The sequence below is a fragment of the Ctenopharyngodon idella genome, chromosome 8 (genome assembly GCF_019924925.1).
Source record: "Ctenopharyngodon idella isolate HZGC_01 chromosome 8, HZGC01, whole genome shotgun sequence".
In the NCBI taxonomy this organism is placed as follows: domain Eukaryota; kingdom Metazoa; phylum Chordata; class Actinopteri; order Cypriniformes; family Xenocyprididae; genus Ctenopharyngodon; species Ctenopharyngodon idella.
This window is the reverse complement of record NC_067227.1, coordinates 32,657,851-32,676,963: the sequence shown is the minus strand read 5'-3', so window position 1 is coordinate 32,676,963 and position 19,113 is coordinate 32,657,851. Positions and strand designations below refer to the sequence as shown.

Here is a 19,113-nt window from a genome sequence, read left to right as displayed (position 1 = left end):
ATGCGTCTGTATTATGTGTTTGTGCTTAAGGTGTATTGTACGTTAATTATTGATATGTTTATTTAATTTGTCATCCAGACTTTTATTTTGTAGTCATCAGGCGGAAGCTGAAATGACACCGGCGGTTTGTTTAGGCTACATCGGTGAATTAGTGAATTAGTGAGGGGTAAAAACGCTTTAATGTCCCCAAAATGCCTTCTGAAAATCTACGCTGGGAAACTTTGGAGGCCCTGAAAAACTCTCCGAAGGGAAGGCTCAAATACAGCCCAGACTGGGTGGAAAAAGGAGAGGTAAAACATGCTGACGAATTCATAATGTGTTATTTAGCTCATATTTTAGCATTCTGATGGTTTAATCACATTTAATACTAACAAAAACCAACCATGATGCTTACATTTTTTTTGTATGCTACTCTGTGAAGTACCTTTGTAATACCATAGTATAAATATGGTAATCATATGTATCAGAATACCATGGTATTATTACATGATACTATCACTTTACCATGGTACAGCCACAGTACCTTGTTGTAAAGGATCTAAATTATAGGTCTTACTCTGTTAGAGCTGAAAATACATGTCGGATTACATAATAATAATATACATAATTTATCCAGCTCCTTTCATATTGGCAGTAGATTTTATAGCACCTTACTAGAATTAAAAACCTTTACTAGAATTAAATTCACTGCTATAACATTTATGTTGAAAAGACATTTTAGCTTTTACTTATTTCCCCCACGGAATAACAAATAAAAAAGGTAATTGTGACTTTTTATCTCACAATTCTGATTTTTTTATTTTTCTAGCAAAAAAAGAAGAGATAAATTTCTATTCTGAGAAGAAAATATCTTTTTATCTTTAGCTTCCATATTGACTCAACTAAAGAGAAAAGTTTATAATAAAACCTTAAGTTGTTGTTCAAAATGTTCTTTAACAAACGTATACAATCAATCAGTAAAGTCTTGTCTTTACTTTTTTGTCCTGTAATCTCATTTCTTTTCTCATCTTGTTGTTTTTCAGGATGTTCTGGCAGGCTGTATTGAGGTGTCCAGTCTGTCTCCTCTGTCAGGACAGATCCTGAAGAGACTGAGTCCTCGGCCGCTGCTCAGGACCTGCTCTCTGACCTCATGCGTTCGTGATACGAGTCCTGGGCTTTCTGAAGATGCTGCTGCCTGCGGTTCGCTTTCCATCAGCCCTAGCTCTCCACCTCCGGTCTCCATCCACGCGGAGGAGGATGAGGAGAAGGTGACGTCCTCGCTTTCTTCTTCTAATGCATTTACATTCATCTATCAGGCTTACAGAAGTGATTTATCTTAAAGAGACAGTAACATGAGTTTGCAATACAAAGTTCCAGAATGGCTTAGGAAAGTGCAAAAGTGTTAGAACCGGGGTCCAAATTTCATTGAGAACTAAATGCAACTAATACTAGCAGTTTTTTTAGGAACTGCAACATAAATTGTATTAATTAGTGACAGATTTGGTCATCGGCCACACTTTTATCTGCCGGTGTGAAACCACATGATGGTCTGACCCTTTCTAATCTAAGATATGATTAGATTGTTTCTATTTTTTAACCATTAGAAGTTTATCTAGGATTCCTAAAGGTTTTGCTTTTTTCTCCAGAACTCCACGTGCCAATATTTCTCAAATAAACTCACCAATATGAAAATATATGGAATAAAATCATATTTTATTGTGTGACTGCTTCAAACTCATTTTTTGATCTCTTCGTCACTGCTTTACAAGGAAGAACAGCTAAATTAATTTGTTGTAGGGCTGTTTAATCCAGTTGATCCACTGCGTCCAGAATAAAAGTTTGTGTTTACATAATATATGTGTGTGTACTATGTATATTTATATGTATTTATTTTGTATTTATAAACACATACATATACATGTATATATGTAAAATCAATTATATTAATATATAATTTAAATTATACATAAATATAAATATATACACGTAAATATTTCTTAAATGTGTGTATAAATACAAAATAAATATGCAAAGTACACACACATACAGCATTATGTAAACCTTTATTTTGGATGTGAATAATTGTTAAAAAGCCCTAATTTGTTGTCACAGGGACAAAATGCATTTTGTTGCAAATAGTAACTAAATAATTAAATACACATGCAAAATGCAGATTGTAAGACCAGTAATATTTCTTTCATTGGGGAAAAAAGTTGTCCTATTATACTCATTTACAGGTTCATAATTTAGTTTATGGGGTCTACTAGAACATCATTTAATGTTCAAAAAACTCATTTTAGAATAGTTCATAAATGTTAGATCTTATTGTGAACGATTCATATGTTCAATTATTTTTTTAATCAAAATGTCATAACGGGATCTTCTGAGGAAAACAAACACACTTCTCTCTGCTGATATATGCAGAATTTCTCCAATCGTTTAGTCTGTTTAAACCCCGCCCACTCAAGCTCACACTCATCTTCCTCTGTTTTTGAGTGCCACGCCCACATCTGAACGTCCAATCAATAACCGATGCATAGAACCAAGACCCCGCCCTCTATTTTTTCTTTTTTGATAGTCCATTACATGGTAAGGCATAACACAATCCTCATACATAACTTTTGTTCTGTTTCATGCTCGAGTTAGAGAGTATTTTGTACAGTTGCTGGTCATTTTTGAGATTGTAGGACTGATTGTTCCTGCCTCTGTTTATTTTTCATGTCAGAAAGTGGAGGAAATAAAGGAGGCTCCTGTTGTGGGTCTCAGTCCAGAAGCGAGCATCAGCTCAACTCTAGCGATCTCCGTCCTGTCACCCAGAGCTACACAGATGGCCGGCTGCATCCGCATGTGTGAGCAGAAACACAAGGCCAAAGCAAAGGTACAACACACACTTGGGCTGCGTCCAAAATCGCATATTCTCTTGAGTAGGTACTTATTTTAAATAAGTAGTTACTTCACGACCGCTAAAAAGTATGTTCTATATAGTATGAATGTAATCTACTACATCTAAGTCCCTTTAAGACAAGTCATTGCACTCGGCGGCCATCTTTGAAACACCTCTCAGGCATGCAAGTGCAGCTCCTATCTCTTTGAATGGGGAAACATCAAATTCTCCAAAGTTCGCCAAACTTTCGATTAAATTTAAAGGGGTGGTTGATTATGATTTCACTTTTTTAACTTTAGTTGCTGCTTGAGCATAAACAACATCTGCAAAGTTACAGCGCTGAAAGTTCAATGCAAACAGAGATATTGTCTTTTAAAGAATTCTCTGTTTAAGGACTACAACAAATGGCTCGTAGGGACTACAACAAGCTTCTTCCCAGGTTGGTGACATCACTAACCCTAAAATTTACATAAACCCCGCCCCCGAGAACACACAACAAAGGGGGTGAGGCTATGTTACTGCATTACAGTGCGTAACACAAATGCAATAGCCAGTCATAAAAGTAAGATGACAAAATGACAAGTTATAACCGTAATTAAACTAAACTATACCTGTTCTATCTTCATACAGCATATATTCTCTGACTCTGTAGGATCTTACAACAGTTCCCACAGGAGTGATTTATAGATTATCACGACAGAATATGCTAATCAATGACTTTAAGATAGTTAACTCCACTTTAGCTACATAAATTCATCAACCGTTCAGAAGCATCCTGTTGCATTCAAAATGTTGTCACTTCTTCTTGAGTCTCTCCATCGTTGTCCGACACCGTTTCGAACATAAAAGGCATTTTCAGTGAGTCTGCGTGAGGTAATCGGTGCTGCTAACATGAGCTCCTGAAACCCCACCCCCTTTTGAGAGAGCAGCAGCTCATTTGCATTTAAAGGGACACACACAAAAACAGAGCGTTTTTGCTCACCCTCAAAAAGTGACAAATTTAACATGCTATAAAATGATCTGTAGGGTATTTTGAGCTAAAACTTCACATACACACTCTGGACACCAGAGACTTATATTACATATTGTAAAAGTAGCATTATACCACCCCTTTAATATTTGAAATCACCAATGAGATCTGACAACAACTGTCTCCTAAATTTTGTTTCTAAACGTTCAAATCATGACAAAAAAACAAACATTTTTCAGGCTGGATCAAGCTCATGCGCAGTCCTAGATGCGCGTCCCTATAGGAAGCGCGCGTCTGATTGTTTCTATAGGAACAAGAGCTTCTAACGGCTGATGCAGTGACGCGATGACTTTACCAGTTGCTGATTGGCTCTTATTTAGAAGGCGGGACTTATTCCCCCATATTGCGTGTTGCACTTTCTCCCATTTATAGTAATACGAGTGCACCTTCTTTCTATATGTAAAGTCTTTGACTACATTCATCATGTTTTCATTATCATGTGACCTACCATCATCAGTTGCGCTGCTTCACTGCCATTCACAAATCCTCTCCCGTGGCCTCATGGGATAGTAAAGTGTCCATCGTATGCACCCTTCAGAATCTCACCAAAAGTAGTAGGTCATCCGGGTACTTCGTGCCTACTCTTATATTAGTACTGTAAATTCAGACAGTATGCGATTTCGGACGAAGCCATTCTCAGCACTTGAAGATGGAAATGTTTTTAGTACGAGTAAGCTACCATATAAAAGTTCGTTTTTTTTTTTTTGTTTTTTGTTTTTAAGAAATTAATTAATTTATTCATCAAGTGCGTGAATCAAAAAGTGACAACAAAGACATTTATAATGTTCTATTTCTAATTTTTTAACTTTCTGTTCATCAAAGAATCCTGAAAAATAAAATGTATCACGGTTTCCACAAAAATATGAACTGTTTTCAACACTGATAATAATCAGAAATGTTTCTTGAGCATCAAATCCTTCAATTTCTGAAGGATCATGTGACACTGAAGACTGGAGTAATGATGCTGGAAATTCAGCTTTGATCACAGAAATAAATTAGTTTACAATATATTCACATGGAAAATGGCTATAATAATATTTCACTGTGTTTTGATCAAATAAATATAGTCTTGCTGAACAGAAGAGACTTCTTTCAAAAACACTTACTAAATTTTTGAACAGTAGTATATATGTAGGAATAACTATAACCATTAAACATAATCTTGCAGTAACTTAAGGAGCCACTGATGGAGGTGTGTGTGTGTGTGTGTTTTCTCTCACAGACGGAGCTGAGCCTCAGACAGGAGCAGCAGGAGCGGCTGGTGGCCACAGTTACCAACCAGGAGTCTGAGCAGCTCAAACGCTTCGAGGAGTTAATGGAGCTCAAACAGAGAAAGGAATACCAGAGTATGAGGGACATGATGGAGAAAGAGTATGTGACCCCTGATCTGATGTGTTCAGTGTTTGTTAGAGTGAATGTGTTTGAATCATGTACAGAATTAGTTAAAATAGTTTTAATTGTGTTTTGTGTTTGAAGGACGCAGGAGAGTCTCGGCCGGCAAGAGAAGCTGCGAGAGGAACACAGACACAGAACGAAAGTGAGATTATTAGGATTTGATTAGGGCTGTCGATTTAACGCTTTAATTTGATTAATTAGTTATTGGGAAAAATAACGCATTAACATTTTAATGCACCCGCACCGTGCCAGACCTATGCAGTTCATCTGACATTTCATTCAGTTGATTGATGAAGCCTATAGAATTCAGTTCAAATGTCCTTAAAATTCAAGATATCAGGGCAAAAATGCCCCTGCATTTTTTGTCTCATATTTATATCATGATATAGTTAAGCAATATCACACTAGTGCTGTTTTTGTCCTGAATAGCATGAGTGCAAATGTGACACTGATTTTATACAACAGTTCAATAAATAAGAAGTTAATATTGTGTTATATTTAACACAATATTGTCTGCTTTTGCTCAATTTTGCCAGAAAGCCAGAGCAACTGTTGTGCGTCTCTAAACAACATTTATTGTCACTGCAAAATTAGTTTCTGAATTGATCCATGTTTTGAGCGAATCAATCGGGTGAATCAATGATTCAATGACCCATTCATGAAGAGAGCTGTTTAAGGCTGATTTATACTTCTGCGTCGAGTGTACGGCGTAGGCTGTTTGTACCACGCGTAGCCTACGACATAGCATGACGTGCACCTCTTCAAAAATGTAACAACGCGTCAATTCTACGCGGACCTGCAAGCGCTGTGATTGGTCTGCTAGAGCCCCTCCCTCGGGTCAAAAAACTGGCGCGGATCAATAGGAGAAGAGCGGTCGTTTTCAACTTCCATAGGAATGAAAAACGCTGTTTCAGGGGACACATGCAGTCAAACTGCAACAAAAATCATTACCTATTTGTAAGCCTTTCTGACAACGTACATGACAAGCTGCTGCTTCTTCGGCTTTTGCCTTGATACTCAACATGACTGCGGACACTGCCTACTAGTGGTCTGCATGCACGTCGACGCGGACAACGACGCAGAAGTATAAATGAAAACAGACGCATAGCCTACGGCGCCGAGGCTCCGCCGTAGGTCAGACGCAGAAGTATAAATCAGCCTTTACTTCATTCCTGAATGAATCAGCCGTTTGAGCGAATCAAATGAATAAATGACTCAATGACTCACTCATTTAGACATTTACCGCCACCTACTGGCAGTTTTAATTTCTCATTTAGAGTATCATTTCATTAAAAAAAAAGAATTCATATCTCCATATTAATAAAAAACCCATTACAGGTGTAGTTTACCCAAAACTGAAAACACACATAAACTTTTATGCCGTTGAAGCCTAAAAGTTTGTCTAATAAATTCTATGTTGAATCAAATAAAAAAATTTTTCCTAAAGCTACTTTTTATAATGTCTATGTGATGCTTTTGTCATTTAACGCAATAATGACTTTAAATCATCTTTTGGGGGTAATTTCTGAGCTAAATTTGATATGCGATTAATTAATCGCCACATCATGTAATTAATTTGATTAAAATTTTTAATCACTTGACAGCCCTAGATTTGATAATTCAGAAATCAAATTCAGTTCAAGTTCAGCTCCGTCGTCAGCATCTGTGACAAAAAGTCAATTACCACAGAAAATAATTTAGACTTCATTTTTCAAATAAACAAAAAGTGTGATTAAAAGTTCAAACCTGTCTAAAATCAGAAATATGCAAATAGTACTTTTGCCAAAGCAAAAATGATTTTAATCAACATTGTAAAACACTGATACAATCAGTAAGTCATAGCAACATATATTTTTCCATTACTTTAACTTAATTTTTTTAATACATTTCAACTTTATAAGATATTCAACTACAAAATGTTTTTAAAAAATGAGTTGAAATGACTTATACAACCAGTTTGATTATAGTCAAACATTTTAATGCAGCATCTCAAGTTGAACTGAGTTGAGATTATTCTGAATTTAGAAACAGCAGCTATAATATATAGTGTATAATCTACATATCACAGCTTTCCCAGCAGCATCAACCCCTTATGTTTTACTGTACGTCCATTTGATTTATTCTGTGATCTCTGTAAAATTTTACAACAAGTAGGTTTGGCTGCAGGTTTCACAGTAAAAAAAATCTTGGTTTATATGGTGAATAAAGACATGTAAATAGCAACACCTGGAATATGACACCTATGTCGGGCTAAAAACCTTGTTTTTTGTGTTACAGATCCTGAATCTGCGGCTGCGCGAGATGGAGCAGCAGCGTCTGCGGGAGGCGGAGCTTGAGCGTCAGCGGCAGGTGGAGGGCAGAGAGCGGCATAGAGCTATTAATGCAATACAGGAGGAAGTGCTACAGCTCAACCAGCTCTTACAGCCACGCCCATCCACACATACAGACCTTGACCACGCCCCCTACATCACCCGCGGCAACCAGCTTTGCTCGCAGGTGTCAGAGGTGGTGCCGGCCTCCGCAGACGTGAGTCGACATATACTTCTTATATATATATTTCAAGTCGCTTTGGATAAAAGTGTCTGCCAAATGCATAAATGTAACATGTAAATTGTTCTCAGGGTCAGTTTCCCAGCGTGGAGGATTTGACTGTGGCAGAGCGAGCGCTACAGGAAATGAGGTCATTGGTCAGAGGCCTGCAGGACGAGGTGGCACAGGCTGCTGAGAGGAAGAAGAGGGAACAGGAGGAAGAGGAGGAGGAGAAGAAGAGGCAGGCTGAGCTGAAAGCCCAGCAAGAGGAGCAAAAGAAAAATGTAGCGCTGTCCACTAAAGAGAAAACCAAAAAAGAAGGTGAGGGAGCAAGTGAACATGCATGAAAAAGCTCAACCAAAAATGAAAGTTCATGCTCATGTCATTCCAAACCTGTATGAATTTCTTTCTTCTGTGGAGCACATTAGATGTTTTGGTAAAACTTTACAATAAGGTCTCATTGTAAATGATTTAAGTTAACTAACATGAACTAAAAGATGTTGTAAAGAATGTCCTTTTGAATGCAGTGGCCGCAGGTTTGACGTCATGATGTTTGGATATGTAACACTGTAGAAGAAATTATGCTTTTGACGTACAATAAGCATGTGATTGGAGAGCTGCAGTGGATTATTTTGATTTGGTGACTTCAGAAGACTTGAAATATAGTGCACAAAGTGTAACGTTATCACGACATGAATTTGCTTTTCATCTCCTCTGCAGGTTTGCAGACAGGAGCAGATGACAGCACTTTAAAATGGTACAACGCGCTGCAGGATTCGGCCAATCAGTGCGCTCAGGCTTTTGAAGACCTCGGCAAAGCCAAAGACACGCAGGTCAGATGCCCCGTCAGCTCTGAGGAGCATTTTACTGGATATTGTATGCTGTTGTACTGAACAATTATCTTCCCCTTCTGTTTATATATTATGAATGTGTGCAGACGAAGAAATTAAAAATGGAGCTCCAAAAGGCTGCAAGCACACCTGTAAGCCAGATCGCAAACAGCTCAGGTGAGAAACACACACAAACACCAAAACCGAAATTCAAGTTTTTTTCAAGTTAGCTGATAATAATGTTTGTTTATTAATCAACACTCAAATAAAAATCTGACTTGTATACAAACATTTAAATTGCAGATAAGGCCGTTTTTTATATTTTGAATGATATGTTATGTTTCTATTGGATGGCAGGTGCAATACAAATAATGTTTAGTGAAGTTTTGTTCATACATCAACTGAAAACATTACATAATAAGATCGATACTGAGATTTAACTCTTTCCCTGCCAGCGTTTTTTAAAAAAGTTTCCAGCCACCGCCAGCATTTTTGATCATTTTCACAATTTCATGTCCCCATAATATTTTGTTGTATGAATATCTGAACATGCAATTTATCGAAAGAAAGAACAGTTTTATTCTAGCTTCATGTATTATTTCTTTTAATCAGCACTTGAATGTAGGTAAGTTTCATTTAAAAAAAAGCAACATTTTAAACAAAAAGCTTTTTTTTTTTAATCACTTGTTTCTGCTCCTGTTTTGATCCAGAGCTTTGGTACTCTTTTAGAAGATGTGTAATAGCGCCACCTACTGTATAACAGTGAAAACACGGAAAGCAAAAAATGGCAGGGAAAGAATTAAAGGATTTGTCCACTTCAGAATTAAAGGACAATGTTGACACCAGAATAAAAATATTCATGAATCTGAAACTGAAAATACAGAATTATTTTAGATAAATATATATTTGCACTCTGTTACTGACTAGATATATTTAAAATATCGTAGGCCACTTTTTACTGGTAACATAAGACATCTGTCATTATCAGGAACCACAAATATTCCCCCATTGCATTATTATACATTATATTCAACATTATATATAGTATTTTAATGTAATACTGACACTAAAACTCTGTAAACTTGACATTTTTCTTCAGTCAAGAAAGAGATGTTAATCACAGCATTGTTTCAGAATTCAAATTTCCTGATAATTTACTCACCCCCATGTCATCCAAGATGTTTATGTCTTTCTTTCTTCAGTCGAAAAGAAATTAAGGTTTTTGAGGAAAACCTTCCAGGATTTTTCTCCATATAGTGGACTTCACTGGGGTTCAACGGGTTGAAGGTCCAAATGTCAGTTTCAGTGCAGCTTCAAAGAGCTCTACATGATCCCAGATGAGGAATAAGAGTCTTATCTAGAGAAACAATCAGCCATTTTCTAAAAAAAATAAAAATTATATACTTTTTAACCACAAATGCTCGGCTTGCACTGATCTGTAATGCGCCACGCATTACGTAATCACGTTGGAAAGGTCACACATGACGTAGGTGGAAGTGTCTACAAAGTGAACGTGCAAAGACTAAATTAAACGGCCTTTACAACAAAAGCTAAAACAACGATGTCGGACGATTTTGAAGTTGGAGGAGAAAATGAGATGGAGTTTTTCGCCCTACCGCAGTACTTCCGCCTACGTCACGCGTGACCTTTCCAACATGATTACGTAATGCGTGGTGCATCACAGAGCAGTGCAAGACGAGCATTTGTGGTTAAAAAGTTTATAAATTTTTATTTTTTTTAGAAAATGACTGATGGTTTATCTAGATAAGACTCTTATTCCTCGTCTGGGTTCATGTAGAGCTCTTTGAAGCTGCACTGAAACTGACATTTGGACCTTCAATCCGTTGAACCCCAGTGAAGTCCACAATATGGAGAAAAATCCTGGAATGTTTTCCTTCATTTCTTTTCGACTGAAGAAAGAAAGACATGAACATCTTGGATGACATGGGGGTGAGTAAATTATCAGGAAATTTGCATTCTGAAGTGAACTAATCCTTCAAGAATCGATAATAGTTCATCTAAAAAAAATCAATTAAAACGAGAGATTCCAGCTCTAGCATCCACACATCTGACATGTTTACCTGTTGTAGCTCATCCACGTTGAAAAATGCAGTCAAAATCAGAGAATGTTTAAGCACTAATTAAACATCACTGTCTCGCTCAATGATTTTTGGCCCTCCAAAACCATTTTTTGCTGAATATTTTACATGTTACTTTTCTTTAAACGTGGTTTGCATGTAGGTTCCCCGCTGAAGGAGGCCTTTGAGAAGATCGATAAGCTGTTGTCAGGACGTCCAGTGACGTCCGCTGGAAAGACCGTGTCGACGTCGCAGCATCCGCAGGGTCTGGAGTTTGTCAGTTATAGACTGGCAGAAAAGTTTGTGGTAAGGCAGATTTTCATGTGAACAAACAAGGAGATTTTTGAATGAAAATAAAGTTTATTGTAATAATGCATTCACAGAAACAAGGAGAAGAGGAGGTGGCATCTAATCATGCGGCAGCGTTCCCCATCGCCGCTGTGGCATCAGGCATATGGGAACTGCATCCTAAAATTGGAGACCTTATACTCGCCCACCTACACAAGAAGTGCCCGTATGCTGTGCCACACTACCCACAAAAGAAAAGTGGCACGTCTATGGAGGATTACCAGAAGTAAGAATAATGCTTGATCACTTGGATCTACTGAACGAGAGAAACTTGTGGCCAAAAACGTTTTACAACACAATTAAAGGGTTAGTTCACCCAAAAATGAAATATCTGTCATTAATTACTCAACCTCATGTCGTTCCACACCCATAAGACCTTCGTTCATCTTCAGAACACAAATTAAGATATTTTTGATGAAATCTGAGAGAAGAATAAGAAATCATATCCAATAGAAATCAACGAAATTACCAGAGAGGTCCAGAGAAGTAGTAAAAACATCGTTAAAACAGTTGACGTGACTGCAGTGGTTCAAACTTAACGTTTTGAAGAGATGAGAATACTTTTTGTGCGCCAAAACAAAACAAAAATAACTACTTTATTCAACAATTTTTCCCTTTTCAGTAAGCACAGTCCAGCACTTCCAGGTTCTACGTCAGAACGCTGACTCATTATTGGCCGGCTCCTGTGTCAGTATCACACGCATGCGTCGTGCTGCTCACGTGAACAGCGTTGGCCGATAATGAGCCAGCGTTCTGAAGTAAATAAGGAAGCTCTGCAATGTGTTCACTGCGTCAACTTTGTAGCAGACTGACAGGGAAGAGGAAAAATGGTTGAATAAAGCGGTTATTTTTGTTGTTTTTGTGCACAAAAAGTATTCTCGTCGCTTCATAACATTAAAGGTGCAATATGTAAGATTTTTGCAGTAAAATATCCAAAAACCACTAGGCCAGTGTTATACATTTTGTTCACTTACAATATCCCAAATGTTTCCAACTATTTGTAAATCGTGAAAAACCTGCAATTTTAACCAAGGCTCCGGGACGTGTGAGGAGTCAATTGCGTCATACCCGCGTTATCCTCTGTTTCCGGTTTTATTTTGTAGAAACCATGGAAACACCAAAGATGCTTTAATATATTACGTTTTAATAGACAAGGGAACAACTGTTTGGTTACGTTTATACCATGCTTTACCATGTACTACAGTAACGTTAATAATCACATCCATGAACATGATTTCTTCCTGAGTCCTATCCCGATTCTTTTGCACCGTCCGTTGAGGTGAAAACCACATGTCCCAAGATTCCGCGCTCAAACTTGGCATCATCAAGCTACGCCTTAGTTTTGAATAGGCCTCTAGCGGACAGAAATCTTACATATTGCACCTTTAAGGTTGAACCACTGCAGTCACGTCGACTGTTTTAACAAAATTACCACATTTGTCAAATGTAGTAATTTCGTAGCTTTCTATGGGAGATAAAAAAAAAAACTCTCAGATTTGATCAAAAATATCTTAATTTGTGTTCTGAAGATGAACGAAGGTCTTACGGGTGTGGAACGACATGAGGGTGAGTAATTAATGACAGAAATTTCATTTTTGGGTGAACCCTTTAATGTGTTTTTGAATTCTGTCTGCACTGGTGTTTAGTTGTTTGTCCATGCATCATGTACCCACTTTTTTTAACCCACCTATATTACATAATCGCCAATTGGACCAATAATTGGACAAATGGTTGTTCAAAATTGTTTTCCAGTCTTTTCTGGAAAGTTCTCTTTCAAACTCCTGAAACGGACTTCGTTTTGGCAGAGCAACAGTTAGGCCCTGTGTCCACCTGGTATTAAGATGCGTTTTGGTCGATTGGATCACAAGTGGACGACTCTAAATACAGGTGTAAATGGGGTCTAAAACATTTTGAGCTTGTCCACTTTTGACCACTTCCAAAGGTAGTCGAAAACGCATTGCTTTCGTAGTGTAGACACTCATGTGGTCGAATGTGTTCAAACAGCCACAAAAGACCGCCTACTGACCTAATGCGTAAACATTATGGGAAGAGCGCTAGCCAGACAGGAATTAAACTTTGTCTGCTGAAGACCCAAGTTTGGTTTGAATACGAAAAACATATCAAGCACAATGTTCTCCCACCATTCCTGATTTCTAACACACAGTCACAGCATTTAGCCGGCCTTACGGCTGTCAGAGCAGAAGCGAAAGCTGACGCTCTCCATATGTTTTTCCGCCGTCTCCGGGCGTGTTCATTTGTAAATTGTGTGAGCTTACTTCGTCCATCAGATCGTAAGATCTGAAAAAGGCCATACATTTGCCCTCCCCTTGAAGAAATCAGGACAGAAGTGGACAAAAGAGACAGATTAAAACACCAGCTGTAAACGGGTATGTCTCCCTCGTCCACTTGTGATCCAATCGACCAAAAAGCATCTTAATACCAGGTGTAAATGGGGCCTTACAATCTTCTTTTATCCCTTTCTTGACCATTTGACTAAAAACCAAATGTGAGACATTCAAACAAGCAGATTACAGCTTCCGCCACCGTTCTAAAGGTGTGACAATTAGCAGCCCCTGATGTACACACATCTTGATCACCATCAGCACCTCTGTGCTCTTAGGAATCACAAATGGCCCTTTTGGTAAGAAAGAGGGGGTTGGAAGAGGAAAACAGATGTCTTTGTTGATTTTCAACCCTGCAATATAAAGTTTCCATTGATTTGGATTACACAATTTTAACATAAACAAACAAATAAACTTAATATGATGTATATTTTTCAGTAATACTACACAAATGAAACGATCAAGATTTCTGCACTCAGAAAAAATCATGCATTTGATTTTATTTAAATCATCATATTTTCAAAATACATTTATTCGAATAGCTCAGAATCAGCATAAATCAGTTCATTGTGGAAAACCATTAAAAAGTATTAACATGGTTAAAATATGGCTAGCTGTTGAACAAGAAATATTCAATAGTTAAACTGTGTAAGATTGAAACCATTTGGAATTATTAATGATAAATATAAACTTGGTTATTGTGTATTTAAAACATTATTTATTAGTACTATTACAGAAATCTAACCTGTAAGACATGAATTACATTAAGTTTAACAGTGTGTTTATGTTAAAAATGTGTGGAGGGAAATTTTATATTTAATATCTAAATCTTAAATTTAGGCCTGAATATTTTTTGATGTGTAAAGCATTATGAATGTACCTTGCCCATCAGGATTCTGGGATACCGTGTGGAAGACTCCAAAGTGGAAGGGCAGGACAGCTTTCTGAAGAGAATGTCAGGAATGATTCGTCTCTATGCGGCAATAATCCAGATGAGATGGCCTTATACCGGCAAACAAGGGGTTTGTGATGTTCCTTTACATGCTTTAACCCTTTAAAGCCAATCAGCTTTTTTTTTTTTTAAATGGAACAGTTTATTGGACCTTTAGACAATATTTTTAAATATGTGTTTTTTTTGTTGAGTATCATATTTGATACATCAGTTGGGCATAGTGAAGCAAGAGCTAAAGGTGAACGTTTGTAAAATTACACTAAAAAAGTTAATCAGACAACAGAAGGCATGTCGTAGATTGTGTGGAACAGGTTTATTAGCAAAGTTTTGATCATGTTTAGAGGCCTTAGAAATTTGCATACGCTTCATAGGGTTAACATAGAGATTCGTGAATCTGAATATCTAAGCATATCTCTTCATCATCTCTGGTCTGACAGCCTCATCCTCATGGGTTGAATCACGGCTGGCGCTGGCTGGCCCAAATTCTCAACATGGAGCCGATCGCTGACACCACAGCAACTATTCTCTTCGACTTCCTGGAGGTAAATTCATCTTCCTTTTGCAAATTAAGGTAACACTTTGTTTTAAGGTGACAAAGTTACACGTTACTACATGTGTTTACTACAGTAAATTACAAGTAACTAACCCTAACCATAACTCTATAGTAAGTACATGTAGTTAATTAATATTACTCAGTACTTATTTGAGTAAGTACAGTGTACCTGCGTCACCTTAAAATAAAGTGTAGCCCAAATGAATTGTTTTTTATGATTGTTCACACTCAATATGTTTGACATGTGTATCTCTTTAGGTCTGTGGAAATGCCCTAATGAAACAATATCGCGGCCAGTTCTGGAAACTGCTATTGCTTATTAACGAAGAATACTTCCCAAGGTATTTATACCTGTCTTGGTGAAGACATTTCCATATTATACTTTAAATGTGTTGTTTTATTGCCTTCTAAATGCATAAAACACCCTTATCCTTTATATATCAATCATCCAGAAATGAACCTAAAGAAACATGCCTCCAAATCTTCCTTTAGTTGAACTGTAGCCAGCGGTTCTTGAAATGTATAACACTGCGAGCACATCTCATGTGAAGTGTAAATGCTAGGGGTGTGACGAGATAGTGCCACGAGATTTAAAATGTGACATCTGTCGAGGTGAAAAGCTGTCTCGTGATATTGCAGTGTCGGGGTGTGAGAGTGAAATTAGGACAGAATATGCCACTGCTACGTTTACATTACGCCTCCACTGTCGTTTTTATCTTTTTAGAAATAAAAAACATTTAGCTAATTAAGTTGGATAACAGTCGCTTCAATTCCATCCAGCTCATCCAACACGAGCAGCAGAGTCGTACGCAGTGCAGAAGGAATCAGAGTTCACTGATCACGTGACGAGATGACTTGAGATGAAGATTCGTTGCACAACAGAGCCTAAAAGTGCCTGACAAATGTCCGATCTTACAGAATGCGTGTTCAGCACCAGCACTCCCTATTCAGAGTATGCACGATCGCGAAATTGAAAGCAAAAGTAAAACGCGAGCGCGCATTCAAACGCGATTTCTTCAAACTGTGTTATTTCACTGTTCACTAATGTAGTTAACTAATTAACTTAGTGATGGATGTATTGTTTGTTTTTATGATGTATATAACGTACAAGGATGTATATTCTGTTGAATAATACGAGAAATTGCTAGTGATGTTCCTTATTTGTAATTTACTTTGGATAAAAGTATGAAAGCTTGTTTCCACTAGGGAATAAAAAATAAAAGGTAAATGCGACTTGCAATTGTGAAAAATTCAGGGGCGAAAAAGTAGGAATTGTGGGTTAATAGTCTCCTGTGACTATTTGTGATTATATTTCATTGACGAGAGTGTCTGATTCATTACTGCATACATTTACATATATTCATTAATCAGACGCTTTTATATGGAAGTTTGTTTCTGCTGCAAAATAAAAAAGGGAATTGCGATACTTTATCTCACAATTATTTTTTAAATTATTAATAATTGTTATATCATTTTAATTATAATTATTTTTCCCCCTGAATTCGTGAGTTTATATCATGTTTAAAGAAAATTGTTTTATCAGAATTGTGAGATATAAACTCTCAATGGATATAAACTCGAAATTGCAAGTTATAAAGTCCGAATTGCAAGAGATAAACTCTGAGCACACAATGGGCTGTATGCACGGTTACTTCCTGGTTGTCGTTAAGCCAGCTCGGGCATTTCCAGTGAACTGTTAGCTGTTCATTCTGTAGTCGCTGTACATCGACAGAAAACCATCAATGGTTGACTTTTTAATGTTGTATTCATATTTTAATGCAGTTATCACATTTACCTAATTTGCTAATAAACCAGTTTTATTGATTGCAATAAAGACGAAGCTATTGGGACCGTTTAAAAACACTGTGTCTGTAATTAGACATGCACACGCATTTTTTTTCCCCCAGCACTTCAAATGTTATTTTTAATGTGATGACCACAAACATTACTTGTTCATCCTTCTGAGATTGTCCCCATTGTAAAACCAAACGTTTCAAAATGTAGGAAATTCAACATTTGATAGAAAACACTTATTTAAAAATAAAAAAAGGCAATAATTACCACTATAACCAGCAGGTGGCGGCAGAGTAGCATTTATTTGCGCATATATCAGCCATTTCCTCTAATCGTTTTTCACCGTAGTTTCGTTTTTGACTAAATATTAAACATTATAAAATAACTAGGTTTAAAAATACATTTTGTCAAGTATGAAGTACTCACAAAATCTCATGAAAAACAATAACTTTTCTTGTGAATGAATTACACAGAAAGCGAGCACCTGCGCTCTCCCTTGGTAATCACAGCAGCTGAGATCAATGATTTCAGCACATTTGTAAAAACACAATTTATTCAATGAATCAAACTAAAGTGCACAATAAATATTTAATTTTTGACACTTTTTTTCACACAAAAATGTGAAAACTGATGGTCGAATTGAATTTAGCTGAGGAGGAACACTGAGGTACGTCATTATTTATTTTTTTTATGCTGTCTTAAGTTTGAATAACTAAATTAATACTATGCCTGACTATTTAAGTGACTATATTCTGATTATAAAATAAGTATTACACTACCGATGCTCAACACACCAGCAAATGACATCTCACCGGACGCTTTCGAGCTGGCTTATGTTAATGCGGAAGTTAAAGAACGCTCTGTGAATATAGTCAATTCTGACTTTATAACTCAGAATTTCAAGTTTATAACCTGCAATTCTGACTTTTTTCCTCAGAAATGCGATACAAACTTGGAATTTTGAGGGGGAAAAGTCAGAATTGCGAGATTTAAAAAAAGTAGCAATTAACTTTATTTTTTTTTTATTCCGAAGTTTTCATATAAAAGCGTCTGATAAATGTAAATGTATGCAGTGATGAGTCAGACTGTCTCGTCAATAAATTATGATCACAAATAGACTTAATATCAGAATGGTAAACAGAAATGTCTCTGTGATTAAATCACCAAAAACAAAGATTAATACCAGGTGTAAACTGCTCTCTTATTGATTAAACTAAACATTTTTACTCCCTCAGAATTGAAGCGGTCACCAGCACTGGTCAGATGGGCTCCGTCACCAGACTCAAACAGTTTCTAGAGGTGAGCGTCGGCTGAATTTGATGCTTTCTAATAACTGATGCACACTGAATACTCACTGCTTCTGTTCTTTCTCTTTCCTAGACGTCTTTAAGAACCAAGCAGATTTCCGCTCCTAAGAACGAGCTGGGCTCTGCCTTCTTCAGGTCCTGAGTCATGGAAATGTGTCGAAATATTCTAACCCAAAGTATTCTAACTCTAAGCCTGAAATGAAGTTATAAGCAGTGGACGAATGTGTTTATGTGAGAGTTGAGGATTCGTTTAATAGAGAATCATGCCATCTTAAGTTCAAGTTTGTTTCTTTTATCTGAGCATGTAATATGATCTCATATTTCTGAATTTGTTTTAATACATGTGGGTGTCTTCCATCCATTCAGTCTCATGAAAATAATCCCCCAACCCAAGTTTATTTTTTAGTGTTTTAGACAAATGATTGTTAACTGTAATCAACTTCCCCAAAAGCATAAGCCTTATTTTTGGACTATGATGATTGAGTGTAATCTAGGATGAAATGTACTGTATATTGATGCAGATATTTATGGTTTTATATGGCATAAGGATTAAACAAGTACACCAAGTGTATTATGATTCTTTTCATTTGTTTTCAAATCTAATGGATCAGAAAGTGGCTTTCTTTTGTTTTTACTGTAGTACAGAAAGTGCTGCTGTACTCATTTCTGTTCTGCAGAAACTTTTGTGCTCTATGACCATAAAAAGCTAATATGCCCATATTGTTGTTTAAGAAAGCATTTCTATAGCATGCTTTCTGAAATGTGCTCCGGTCAAGATCATGAACTTTATTCATTATTATAACAAATATTATTTACAGAATGGCAGGATAGTCACACAAAACAATTAATACCACAAAACATCACAGAATTCATCAGATTAATTTATAATATTTATATTATGGAAGCCAGGGAATAAAAAAGGAAAAAAAAAATTTTTTTTTGTACGATTAAAATTTTTTTTAATCGTACAATTCTGGCGTACAATTCTGGCGTACGATTACCCCCCCACTCAAATTATGAGTTTATATATCACAATTTTTTATTTATTTATTTTGATTTTGGTAAGATACAAAACTCGCACTTGCAAGTTTT

General features: G+C 36.7%; 1 protein-coding gene across 1 annotated transcript; it reads left to right on the top strand.

Moving 5' to 3' along the window:
* The first annotated feature begins 87 nt into the window (after positions 1-87).
* Positions 88-18,592, top strand: gle1 (GLE1 RNA export mediator). Its single transcript, XM_051903668.1, has 16 exons — positions 88-290; positions 1,023-1,247; positions 2,705-2,857; positions 5,116-5,264; positions 5,370-5,430; positions 7,566-7,814; positions 7,910-8,138; positions 8,538-8,650; positions 8,755-8,824; positions 10,889-11,031; positions 11,109-11,299; positions 14,308-14,437; positions 14,805-14,909; positions 15,179-15,261; positions 17,950-18,013; positions 18,095-18,592. The coding sequence occupies exons 1-16, from the start codon at positions 192-194 to the stop codon at positions 18,161-18,163; spliced, it is 2,133 nt and encodes a 710-aa protein (XP_051759628.1). The 5' UTR covers positions 88-191; the 3' UTR covers positions 18,164-18,592.
* The last annotated feature ends 521 nt before the right edge of the window (positions 18,593-19,113 follow it).